Source organism: Chenopodium album, chromosome 2 (assembly GCF_948465745.1).
Source record: "Chenopodium album chromosome 2, dcCheAlbu1.1, whole genome shotgun sequence".
NCBI lineage: Eukaryota > Viridiplantae > Streptophyta > Magnoliopsida > Caryophyllales > Amaranthaceae > Chenopodium > Chenopodium album.
Window position 1 is genome coordinate 31084710 of NC_137835.1, and position 13732 is coordinate 31098441.

A 13732-nucleotide genomic window follows, 5' to 3' on the forward strand; every position below is an offset into this window, starting at 1 on the left:
GCTTGGTGGCCACTGTTCCTTTCTAGGAGCAGTCGTTCGTTTGTTGATTAGTCCCTTAATTTCACCCTTGAGGATACTCATGAACTTCATGCGCTCATCACGAGTGACTAGGGCTGATCCTGCCGCCTGGGAGGCATCAGTCGGCTGCCCCGATGGCTTACTTGAGGGTACAAGGGGCCTGTTAGGACCCGCCTGGTTAGCATTGCGCTCTTGCCTATCTTTGTGACGGAGTCGCTTAGAGATGAGTGACCCGCCTTGGGCCACATAGGTTTCGACGTCTCCATCGTCACCTGAGTCATGGTCCGTCTGGACCTCTATTTCTTCCAAAGGTCGAGTGGTACCTGGAGGCGGCACAGGTTGTTCTTGAGAAGCCATCTTAGAGGTACTTTCCCCACAGACGGCGCCAAATGTTTTGGGGTTTTTGTGTCCCTCGAGAGAGTTACTGCTCTAGACTGGATTCAGCAAGGACGCCTGTACCTGCAAAGAAAACGGAGCACCGAATGGTCGGTGGTCCGCCTCCGAAGATTAAGTTCGTACGGTATTCGGAATAAAATGTGCGGAAATTAAGTTATTAGCTCGGATTCCAAGCTCAGGTGTTGTCTGTTTCTTGAGAACGACATCTCAGTAATAATTGCAATAATTAACGTAACGTGTCCCCATAAATGAGGGGAATGTCCCTATTTATAGGGACCTTTGGAAGTGTGCCCTCCCTAGGGTTTTATGACATAGGGATTAGGGCACGCCGTTTTGCGGCACCCTCAAAGTTTGGGCCTTGAAGGCCGCCTTTTCAGAAGGGATATCTTAGTGACACGTGTCACACATCTGCCTCCTAGGGAGACACGTGTTGCTCTTTCATTGGTCCACTTGGCAGGGTATAAAATACCCAAAACATAGTATATACCATCTATTATAATTTATATTATAAAATCCTCATATTAGTCCCCCACTAACCCACTCTATTTCCCAATTTCAGTAAGCTTAGCTAGTTCAAGGACTCAAGCCATACAAAGACTAGCACAAAATGATGTAACTTGGTGGGCTAGTTGTACGAAATTTCATGTGTACCTCTTCGTCCATCCAAATGTGGGCCGATGAGGTAATTCCATCCTGATTTTCTCTCAAAAAGGTTGTAAATTTGAGCGATGTAAGTGGGAGATATTTTATAGTGCAAGATCTATTAGACGATCGTAATTTATATGAAGGAATTCTCAGTGTCGGTCCTGTGATTTTATGGGCCCTATGCAAAACATTGGATAAGGGGCCCTTATTAAAAAATACTCGTAGTTAAAAATATGGAGTATATTTCCATTATCTTTTTTAATTTTGCATATAATTGATCCAACATTTTTGTTTTGATCAATCGATCAATAATTTTTCATTTGCATGTAATTGATCCAACATTAATATTATATTGTTAAATTAATTTACATATAGGTCATGTTTATTATCTATAAATTCTTCTCACTTATTAATTTTCAAATAAGATTTTTTTTAGGAAAATTTTGTCAGAAAAAACCTTTTAAAACACTCTTTTTGTTGGAAAAATCCTTTTAAATTTTTTTGGCAATCTAAAACCTAATTCCAAATTTTTTTTGTTGAAGACAAGCAAAAACTCTAATTACCCTAAATATCCTCTAATTTTCCTTAATTAGCCTTTTAACTCTCAATTAATTATTTAAAAATTATATTAATTAAAAAAAAATTAAAACACCCAAACCCCCATCACACCACCAACCAGCCACCCCCTCCAGCCCTCCCCTACAGCAGTCGCGGTGGCTAGAACCTCCCTACCCCACGCCGGTGCCGATCGATGCCGCCTCTACCCCCCGCTGTCACCCTCCCCCCTTAACTACCACTCCTAATATGCCTCTCCTTTGGGCATGAACTCATCCCCGAAACCCCCTTCTCAAAAAATCCCCTAATTCTCAATAATTCCTCCCAAAACAAAATCAGAATAAGATTCTTAAGAGAGGCAAAGAATTAAAGGCCAAATTATTGTTTGCATGACGGAAAAAATCTTGATTTAGGGTTAAAGTCTTAAAGACGTGCTCCACCAATCGATTAGGTTAGGATCTGGATGTTGTTTAGAACTAAACTTCGTCGGTGGCCTTGGTGGCGTGTTGCGTCGGATTTGGGGGTTTTTGTGGCGGTGAATTTGAGGAGAGAGAGTTTGGTTCTGGGGAGTTGTATTGGGTGGGGCATCAGAGAGAGGATGGGAGTTGCCAGCGAGGATGGGGGAAGCTGTTGAGCGTCGCCAACAGGGTGCCGCCAAGGGTGGCTAGGTTGGGGGTAAGGGGCTTGCTAGATCAATTTTATGCTTTTCTAATTAATATAACTTTTTAATAATTAATTGAGAGTTAAAAGAAAAATTAGGGAAAATTGGAGGATAATTAGGGTAATTGGAGTTTTTGGTTGTCTTCAACAAAATAATTTTAGAATTAGGTTTTAGATTGCCAAAAAAATTTTAAAAGGTTTTTTCCAACAAAAAGAGTGCTTTAAAAGGTTTTTTCTGACAAATTTTCCTTTTTTCAGGTGATATTATCTTATGATAGCAAAAGACAAAATCCATGATAAAAGAGGAGAAAAATACATAATCTAATAGCCAATTAACATTTTACAAGGTTTCTTTACAAAGCAACCTTAACATAATATCACCATCAAAACATTGTACTACGTAAATAAAAGTCCCCTAATCAGTACAATATGATAATAGAGGAGAGAAATATTATTTGAAACCTTGAATTACTTAGCTTCCGTTTTTTGTGTTTATCAATAAATCAAAATTATGGAGTTAGTGCCTTAGTGGGCCATGTGAGTTGTGAGACTTGTGACTATATCAAACTTGTTGAGAAAATATGATGTGAAATAATGAAAGCAGTCGTTCAAGTTTTAATTTTTTTTGTCAAAAAAAGTTCTAATTCTTATATTGTACTCACTAGTAATAGTTTTGATGAGAGTGCAATTGTGTTTATTGGTTTTATTTTTGTATTGGAATTTGTTATCAGCTTTAAATCTTCTTGGAAACTAATAAAAAACATTGAGAGCAAACCAGTATAATACATGATAATATTCTTGGAAATTGTAAGAATTAAATGCTCTTTTTATTTGCCCTTAAACACTAGAGGATGGAGAGGTTTTTGGGCCCTTTCAATCGATGGGCCCTAGGCCATCGCACCCCCGGCCTACCCTCAGGGCCGGGCCTGGGAATTCTTTTTTTTATTCAATATGTTATGTACTTGTTAAATTCAAATATATTTTGTAATAGTCGTAAAACTATTTATTAGTGGATTGATTTTATTATTAAAGTAAAAGGAAAAATAGTGATAGATTTTATCACGTTGAATATCAGTTAACCCGTTGTACAAAATACTCCGCAAGTTTTTTTTTTTTTAGCATCTAAATACATTCATACTTATCATTCTTGTATTGTTACTGGAAAACAATCAAAACATACATCACCATGATCATTATCCTTGCATAGACTTTTAGTAATAAATTTTCAATGTTGACATTTTCCTTGCATAGACTTTTAGTAATAAATTCATAGTGTTCAGAAATAAAAAAAATTGTATGTTTTGTGCTTCTTTAGGTTAAAACGTTGAAATAAATATTTAAACAAGAAGAATTTAAAGAAACAGAACAACTAAAGTAGATTTCTAAAATAGAGAAAAAATAAATTAATTACATTGGGTTCAAACTAGTTAATTTTAATTCATTTTTTGTATAAGAAAGATTATTTCATACACTCGGATCTACATAGGGTTTAAGGTAACCATTTTTTTTTTTTTTTTTTTGGCTCAATTAGTAAATTTCTATATTAAAAAATGAGCAACAATCTAATAAATAAATAAATAAATAAAATAAAATGAACACAAATTTTGTTAATGTGCACTTACCTTTTTATCAGCATGGTTTGGGAGGGCGACATTCCAATGGAATATTAGCAAAAATAACGGAAGAACAGCAACAGCTAATAATTTAAGCTGTCATTGCGCCAACTTCTCAAAATCAGGATATTGGTTTGCTAAAAAGCAGGGGAAAATAAAAGTACCATTTTTTAACATTTTTTAACATTTTTAATCATCAATTTAATTAAGCTTTTTGGTCTCACAGCCTACCTTTTTTCTTTTGATTTGTTGGGATTTAGATCTGTAATTTAGCGCATTTTTCCACCTTCAAACTAGTCAGTCAAGTTCCCACTTTCTTCCCACTTCTTCTTTTCTCTTCTTGTTTACTATCAACATTTCCCAAAGTTGTTTGATCATCATCTTCTACATATTCAACTACATGTAAGTAAACCCACCTATTTTTTACTTATTTGTGCCGATTTTTTGATGAATTTTGGACCTTTTTTGAGTTCTGAGTACTGGGAATTGATTGAATTGCTGTAAATCGAACTGGGTTTTGCTTAAATATTTCTGGGTTCGTAGTTTTATATAGATTTGAGCTTGTTTGTTTGAACATTTGTTGAGATGAGTAATGATGGGGTAGAAGTTGGTATTCAAATCAGGAAATTTGTGATCATAACAATAAAATTGTGTTATAGATCAGTTTGTAATCATCCATTTGTTGTGGGTTTATTGTTGTTCTTGTTATTTCTGTATAGATCATTCCCATTTTTGTTTTCTATATTGGTGTCTACCTCTCCTGTACTTGTTGGTACTGCTGTTTTACTTGGAACCCTTTTGAGTTTTGGTGAACCAAATGTTGTCCCTGAGTGTGAGGAAGAAGAGAAACCGGCTCACGAAGTTGTGCAGTCGAAAACGGGTGGGTTTGAGAGCACTACAGTTGTTGAGGAAGATGAGTTTTTTGGTAAAGATAGTAGGTACACCGAATTGAGCAGAGAGTTTGTAAAGACAACTGATGAAGAACCTTTGCTAGATAATACTGATAGAATAGATAAATCGGATATAGATCGTGATGATGATGATGTTGCTTATAGTACAATATCTACTGATCATAATTCGAGGGAGGTCAGATTTGAGAAAGGATGGATTGATGAATCAAAGAGTGAGCAAGAGAATGCTGAGATTGAGCAGACTGTGAACTTGGGTGATCAAATGTTTAAGATGGGAATTGTAGTCGGTTTTAGTGATGGCGAAATCCTGGAAACCAGGTTTTCTTCAGTTAAGAAGGTACAGGGTGAGCACTTTGAGGATTATATTTCAGCAGAAGGATCAATTGATGCTCAGATGGGGGATTATTTAGTGTCTTCCTTGGAATCACAGAAACAATCGAATGAAGTTCTAGCTGATAGTATATTATCAGCTAAGGAAGTTCAACATGAGAATTTTGAAGATTATAAGTCTGCTGAAGGATCACTTGATGTTCAGGTAGGGGATCAATTAGAACCTTCACTGGCATCATGGAAACAGTTTGATGCTCTTGATGATCGGTTATCCACTGCTCAAGAAGTTGAAGAGAGGATATTTGAGGGTTATAATATAGCGGAAGGATCATCAGAGGCTCAAATGAGGGATTACTTAGAATCATCTATGAGATCATGGAGACAAATGGGTTCTGATCATGATGAACATGGTGAGTCTGATACCGGGTCTGATGGAGCTGAGAGTTCCTCTCCAGATGCTTCAATGGCGGACATTATCCCTATGCTTGATGAACTAGATCCACTTCTAAACGATGAAATATTACAGGCTAGTAACCTATCCCGTCAAAGCTTTGCTGCAACGATGGAAGAGTCTGTGATTTCACCAGATAGCAGCATTCATTCTGAAGATGAAAGTGATCATAAGGATCACGAAGCTGATGAAGGTAAAAGTGATAATGATGATGATGACAACGAAGAGGAAACTCAAGTTGGTATAGAAGATTCTGCGAAGTCTGCGATCACGTGGACAGAAGATGACCAGAAGAATCTTATGGATCTAGGGACATCTGAATTAGAAAGGAACCAGCGCCTTGAGAGCCTTATTGCTAGGAGAAGAGCAAGGAAGATAACAGGAGATAGGAATTTGATTGACTTGGATGGGATGGACCTACCTTTTCCAGTTGCACCTATTTCAACGAGAAGAAACAATCCTTTTGATCTACCTCAGGACAACTCTTATGCTCACTTGGGGCTACCACCAATTCCTGGCTCTGCACCATCTATTATGCTGTCTAGGAGAAATCCTTTTGATCTTCCTTATGACTCTAGTGAAGAAAAGCCTGATCTTTCTGAAGATACTTTCCAGCAGGAATTTACTGAAGTTACTCATAGGGAGGCATTATTTCGAAGAAATGAGACATTCAATATGGGATCCACTGGTTTTGATATAGGAAGACCTAGTCGATTTAGACCTTATTTTGTGCCAGAAAGGACAGATTCTGATATGATGAGCTATTCTTCTCTTTCAAGACAGGTAAGTGAGCTTAGCGAGTCCAAGGCAAGTTCTGTTTCTGAAACTGAGTCAACTTCTGCAGGAGCAGACCAGGAAGAAAAGAAGCTAATAGAAGATGACTCTGTTCAAGAAGTTGAACCCAGTTCTGAGATTGATTATGCTTCTGTCCTTGTTGAACATGGAAGTCAGTCTTCTGCAGATTTGGATTCATTGTCAGGTGAAGAACAAGAGAATAAAGATTTTGTTCCTCGTGAGCTTGAAGTTGAGCTCGGTAGGGAAAGGTCTTCTCTTACTGTTGATTCTGATGTGATGGGATATCCCTCTCTTCAAAGACAACTAAGTGAACATAGTGAGTCCAAAGAAAGTACTGCTGCTGAAAAAGAATCAACTTCTGCAGGAGCAGATCTTGAAGAAAAGATAATGGAATACAACTCTGCTCAAGAAGTTGAAGCCCGTTTTAAGATTGATCATGCTTCTGCCCTTTTGGTGCATGGAAGCCAATCTTCTGAAGATTTGGATTCATTGTCAGATGATGAAATAGATCGGAAAGATTTTGTTCTCAGTGTGCTTGAAGTTGAGTTGGGTAGGGCTAAGTCTTCTTCTGCTGCAGCTTCCTACACCTCTGAAACTATTGAATCAGCTGATAATAGAATTGATTACAGGGAAATTAATCCTGCAGTAGATCCAATGCTGTCTCATAGCAAAGTTAGCCATAGTGACATCCAACCGATGACAGAATTAATCGAAGTAAATCACAATATCACCTCTAGCCCTTTATCTGTATCAAAAGTTTTTAATGATAAGACAATGGAAGATGTTGACAGTGGTTTGGCAAACAAGGAGAAACGCCAAGTCAAGAATCTTTTTAATGTTCACATTCCAGAGAAGTGTTTACTGGAGCCCTCATCGTCAGGTGTAACACCTGGGTTGTCACTAGAGACATCAGAATACAGTCATGCAGATGAGGTGGATGATAATCATCCAAAGGAACCTATTTATGACTTCATCCCACTCAAGAAGAACCATTCCTTGTCCTCCTCTTCTTCTGATATGCAGAGAGAGACATCAGGGATTGATTTATACCATTTATCAAGTGATTTATTTGTGGTTGATGAAACGAATGTTCACAATCAAGATGTAGAGTTCATTTCCCAGCAAACTAAAAACGATGCAGATGGAGATGACTTGACAATGAACGATATTGGTGAACAAAGTGGAGTTTACAGCACTGACTTCTCAGAGTTTAATAAACTCCCTAGTAATTCACCAACATCTGTAGTGGCAGAAGATGAGGTTCATTTGGCGAAGGACAAAATATTAGATGGTGAAGTTGCTCCTCATGAAGTAGAGAATTTTTTTGCACAGAAAGACGGTTCTGAAATTCATATTGAAAACAAACTAGATGATATGCCTTCTGCTGATAGACACAAGTTTGCAGAGGATTCTATTTTAGCTCAAGAGAAAAACGAAGTTACTACATTGGCAGGCAGTTGTTCGCCTGTCCACTCCACATTGTCTTCTTCACAGGTTGAGTCAAAGGACGAAAATCAGGAGGAAGTGAATATAAACCAGCAGTTTCAGGTGTTCAATTCCAGTTTGAAGAGTCGTGAAAATGATGGGAATGAAACGCTGGAATTTTCACTGGATGAAAATCATTTCTTTCCACATAATTCTGACATCAGCGACCCCTGGGCTGATTCCGCAGATCAGGTAAATCATGTTGCTTGTTCGATCATATGCCTTCGAATTTCTAATGACATTATACAGAGGATTTTGTGATCTTATTGACTGAATTATTGATAATTCTATTTGAGCTTATTGTTCTAGTATGCTCATAACTAAGCGCAATTTAATTTAACCTACTAAGCACAGGTTGATGTATAAAATGATTCTACTTCCTTCCTTCTACCTATGTGGGACAAAAGTTCCCACAAGAACTTCACCATCGAAGGCTATGACATGAGATATGTGTATGCTTTGAATAGAGTCAAACATCTTCAATTTTTAGCAACTTCAAACATGGATTTGAAAACAATTAGTGGGACTTTCATTAAGCATTATTTTTTCCTGTTTCCATGGCCAGGTTGCTATAAATTCCCCATGACAATATCATTAATGTGGAAATATTCACTCTTATGCTGTGTATATGTTGAACTTATTTTTTTGGCTGTCACTGACATATGATTGTCTAATTGAATGAGTTGAACACTAAATGGCCTGGAGCCCTGGACTGCTGATTATATAATACTGATACTACTAGATATGTACACAGGAACAATCTGTCATTCTTAGAAAGCTTGAGGTTGATCAGGCAAACAAAGTTGATGAACCTGATAATGTTCTCATGGCTCAAGAGCCTCAACACGAGATATCTTCTGATCCAAGTCAAAGCAATGTATCTTATTCCCAGCCTGAGGATTCTGAAACAACAGTTGCAGAATTATCATTTAAGAAGCATGTTCAAGATGTACCTGGCACTGGACTGGTAGAGGAAAATCACAAGGTCTTTGAAGGATTTGAAGAACCAATAGCTGATGAGCATATCACGTATGCAGAGAAAAATGATGTCAATGAGATGGATGAAGAGTTGCTGTCTGAGCTGGATGCAGTTGGTGACTTCAGAGTGTCAAATACTGTACCAATCTTGGAGAATAGTATGATAGATCTCAATGCTGCAATTGACTCTAATATACCTGTAGAAGCTTTTGGTAAAGTATATACAAGTACTGAAATGCCAATCAGCCATGAAACATTGCTTGGAGATAGCACTCATGTAGAAACCAATCCTTCCAGGATTAAGGAATCAAACTTAGATTCACAGACAGTAAATTTCAATACTGATTTGCTAAACCTAGAAGCTCATTCTTTTGAAAATGTCGATGCTGTATTTGCGAAAGCGAGTGAAGAAGCTCACAAATCTGTGGTTGCTGAGTCTGTCCAGGCTGAATTTATGAGAGAGGTGGAAGGTCTTTTTCCAGAAACTGATCTATTGTTAGGAGATACAGAACCACGGGGCAGTACCTCTGAAGTAGTAACAAACACTGCTGATGCTGCCTTCAATAGTAGGGAATCAGTTCCAGAAAGAATTGAATCCGACCTTGCTTTACTAGAGGGCCATGATCTGGATCCTCACTGGAATGAAACTGTTTCAGAAATGCCAATCGTGGATGCTAAGATTATCAAACAGTCTGCTGCAGATGTTGAGAGAGTTGAAGAAGAAATCATTGATAGATCTAATTCTGTTGAAGCTTTACCAAAAGTAAGTGAAACAGGAGTTGATTCTCCGGAATCCATGCCATTGCAAATACATAGAGACATTAAAGAGATAGATGTCTCATCTTTCATTGAGACAAGTACTGCACCAGATCTTGAGCCCATAGATCAAACAGAAAGTGTTGGTTCTATGGAATCCGAGTCATCATTAATAGATGGGGACATCAAAGAGATACAAGAACCATTAGTACTTGATGAAAGTGATTCACTTGTTCATGAGTTTAAGGATAAGGCACCAGAGATGCATGTTCTTGGAAAAACACATGAGCCATTGCTACTGGAGAAAGAAGATAAAGAGTTAAAAGAATCACTTCTTGTTGGAGTTAGTGTCGGATCTGCTCTCGACACTGAAGATCAAATGGAAAAGTTTGATACCACAAGATCTGAGTCATTGCGTATAGATGAAGAGATTAAAGAGACAGAGGAATTGCTGGCTCATGAAAAAAGTATCACTCCTGCATCTGAGTCTGACGATCAGAGAGATAAAGCTGGTTCATCTGAGCCATTGCAGCTGGATAGGGACATTATACCAGAATCTCCTGCTGTTGAAGCAAATATTCCATCTGCTCTTCAGCCAGAAGAGAGGGAAGTGGTTGGTTCCGAGGAATCCGAGCCATTGCAGTTGGATAGAGATATTCATGAGGTACAAGAATCTCCTGCTGTTGAAGCAAGTATTCCATCTGCTCTTAAACCTGAAGAGAGGGAAGTGGTTGAGGAATCCGAGCCACTGCAGTTGGATAGAGACATTCATGAGGTACAAGAATCTCCTGCTGTTGAAGCAAGTATTACATCTGCTCTTCTACCTGAAGAAAGGGAAGTGGTTGGTTCTGAGGAATCTGAGCCATTGCAGTTGGATAGAGACATTCAGGAGGTACAAGAATCTCCTGCTATTGAAGCAAGTATTCCATCTGCTCTCCAGCCTGAAGAAAGGGAAGTGGTTGGTTCTGAGAATTATGAGCCATTGCAAAGCGACAATATTGTGGAAGAATTACGCGATTGGCATGTTGTTGAAGAAATAGCTCCTATAGAATCCAAGCCAATGCAAACAGAAACAGATATTAAAGACGTGCCAGAATCTCCTACTGCACAAGCCAGTGTTTCTGTTCCCGAGTCTTCTGATCAAATACTGACAGCTGATTCTGGGGAATCTGATAGAAACATTGGGGAGTTGCAAGAATTGCCTGCTGTTGATAAAAATGCGCTTGAAAATGAGTCAGGTCAACTAGAAAAGGTCAACTTTATAAAATCTGAATCATTGCAAATGGATGGTGATTTTGAAGAGATTCAAGAGCCTCCTATTCTACACAACAATTATGCATCTTCTGTTCAGTTCAAAGATCAAATGGAAATCAATTCACCGATGGAAGTTGTAGAGGTTCAGGCTTTGCAGGAACATCACCCAGTTTCTCAACAGGAACCTGAATTTGATTTTTCAAATATGGATGATTCAAGAGGGCACATTGTTGACTCATCAACCACTGACATTCAATCAATCAAAAATAAAGTTGGTGATCAAGGACATGACAAGAATGCTACTGAAAACTTTTCTTCGCAAGTTGAGGAGGAAAAATCCAGCTAGTCTCATAATTCAAGCTCCTCCAGCTCTAGTTCAAGTGTATCTGTTTAAGATTAATATTGTACGAGATACGTTGTTGGGTGAGTGTGGCTATCACCAACATTTTGGTTCCAAATATAATTTTGAATGCCTACAGCTTTCTAAGAGCTTGGTTGGCTGGTTATTAGTGTCTGTTTAAGTTAATTTGGGCTGCTTCGTTTTTGGTGAGTAGCAGGTTCGTTGTTATCCCCGCTTTGTTGTAGCCGGGTTTTTTGTGATATTTTTTTCGTTTGTGGAAAGATTGAGGTTTTCTTTGATGCTTGGAGTCATAGTTCCTTTACTGTAACTGAGGCATCAAACCTTATGTTGTGTTTTAAATGTTGTAAATTTTATACATTTATGTCACTAGTCTGTGACCATTGCGTTGTTCGGGATTTGGGAGGGGTATTTTCAGTATAGAGCTGAAAACTGTACTTTGGCTTCGTGTATAGAGAGTTTCTGTTGAGAGGCTAAATTTGTAAGCCTCCTGTTTTGTAATGTACATTGTTTCTTTTGAATGCGTACTAGTTTTGATGTGTACTATGAAAATTATTACTGACATCTGAAATTTTTATCTTTATCTTAGTTTAATTGTTTACCAGACTACTGACATAGTGAAATTTGTTCCGGTTAGTAGTTTTTGTACCAAAAAGATCCTTTTTTCAGTATAATTTTCCTTATTGAATAAGAAAGATTGGAGTTCACCAAATAGGTAATGAAACAAATTGCTCTTTAATATTCACTTTCGCTGATTTTAAGATTGGTACTTAAATCATACGGACGTAGAGGTTCAAAAAGGGACTGCATGACGGAACTATGAAATTGTATGGACTGGAGACCGGTCCAGATAAATTCTAGTCCACATCAGACTGGACCCTTTTTCATGGTAGTAGTTTGGGTTCAATTTATTGTCAAGTCAAAGTTAAACTGTTGTCAGTTATTTTTCGGGCTGCTGAGGCTCAAGTTTAAGTCACTGAATAACAGGTCTAACCAGTTGTCGATTAATTTTGGGTTTTGTTTGGGTTATGGGTTACTAGTACCACCCATAGTTTGGGTGCAAGTCGCGTTTGGGACATTGCCAGTTCATGTCAGTTTTTGAGTCTATAGCTCTACTTGCAAATGATGTTACAGCAAATAGAGACAGTTAAAAGTAAAGATATATGGACTTGTGCATTTCATTAGAAACTGCAACGATTTCTGATCTGCTAACAACTAAAAAAAAAAATAAAAAAAAATAAAAAAAATGGATATTCATTAATAAAAATGATGAATGACAAGTATACAATTAGTTGATTCAATAGATCTTCACAGATGACAGACTGTTGAATAGTGTGGTCATGCCAGTCGTAGAAAAACAAGTTTGTATTATGGTTCCATTGAAAGTACATGATTGACATGCTCAAGTCGTATTTATCTAATCAAAAATAAAACCTAAATCCACTAACTATGTAGATAGGGAAGAAGGGTCGAACCACAGGGAAACAGGTCAACTTAATCCTAATTAATTAGAAGCAATCTAAATTATCAAGTAACCAAATTTGTTGTAAAAGGGTAATTAAACTACTAAAGGTAAGAGTAGAAAGGGAGTAAAATAAGATGTAAATCAATAAAGGAAGAACCTAGGGCATAGGTTCACTAATAAACAATATTCCAGGGTAAATCATAATAAGCAATCATCAAAGCATCAATTAATCAGATTATAAAGGGCTTTCGCTACGCATTACAGTCACAGAGTTAATTTACCGGTATTAAATCTCATCTCTCGAATCTCGACTTAAACATTTATAAATTAGTCCGCCTATTGAAACTAAGCCTAAACATCAATTCTCATCTCTCGAATCTCGAATCAATATTGCTAAACTCATACAATTAAATCTGGCCAAACCTAATTGTATAGCATTAAATCAATCAATAGGAAAATAATCAAGCATTGATAATCAACAATCACAAATTACCCCTTCATATTATTTATTAGATCCCCATAAACCCTAGAAATAAAACTACTCAAACATGATTAAATCTTAACTAATCAAAACAATAAAATAAGACATGATGAAAGAACTAAAGAAAATAACTGAAATTAAAAGAAAAGAAATTGTTACCAAAAGAAATATGGATTAAGGAATGGAATTAAGAACAAAGTTGAGAGAATTTAAGAGAGAGAAAATATTCTAAGTAGAGAGAGAAAGTCTAAAAGAGAAGGTAATCAAAATTACGTACAAAAATCGTACTTAAACATCCCTAAAACAAATCCTAATTGAAAACTAAAAATCTCAGCTCCAAAAACACGCCCCCGATCAGGCCCGCCTTTTTCTTCACGATCTTCCTGGGCAGCCGCGCCCGATCGAGCTAATGCTCACCCGATCGGGCGCGCCTTCTTGCTGGTGCTCTCTTCTGCGCGCCCGCCCGATTGGGCGCAAGCTTGCCCGATCGGGGCCGGTCTCTTTCTCGAGGCTTGGACTTCGATTGGGCTCGATTCTTCGGCCCAATCTGGATTTCCTCTTTGGGTCTTGAATACTCGGTC

At 37.6% G+C, this 13732-nt stretch overlaps 1 protein-coding gene across 1 annotated transcript; it reads left to right on the top strand.

Moving 5' to 3' along the window:
* The first annotated feature begins 4114 nt into the window (after window positions 1-4114).
* Window positions 4115-11788, top strand: LOC145597982 (uncharacterized). Its single transcript, XM_081654267.1, has 2 exons — window positions 4115-8051; window positions 8614-11788. The coding sequence occupies exons 1-2, from the start codon at window positions 4473-4475 to the stop codon at window positions 11191-11193; spliced, it is 6159 nt and encodes a 2052-aa protein (XP_081510393.1). The 5' UTR covers window positions 4115-4472; the 3' UTR covers window positions 11194-11788.
* The last annotated feature ends 1944 nt before the right edge of the window (window positions 11789-13732 follow it).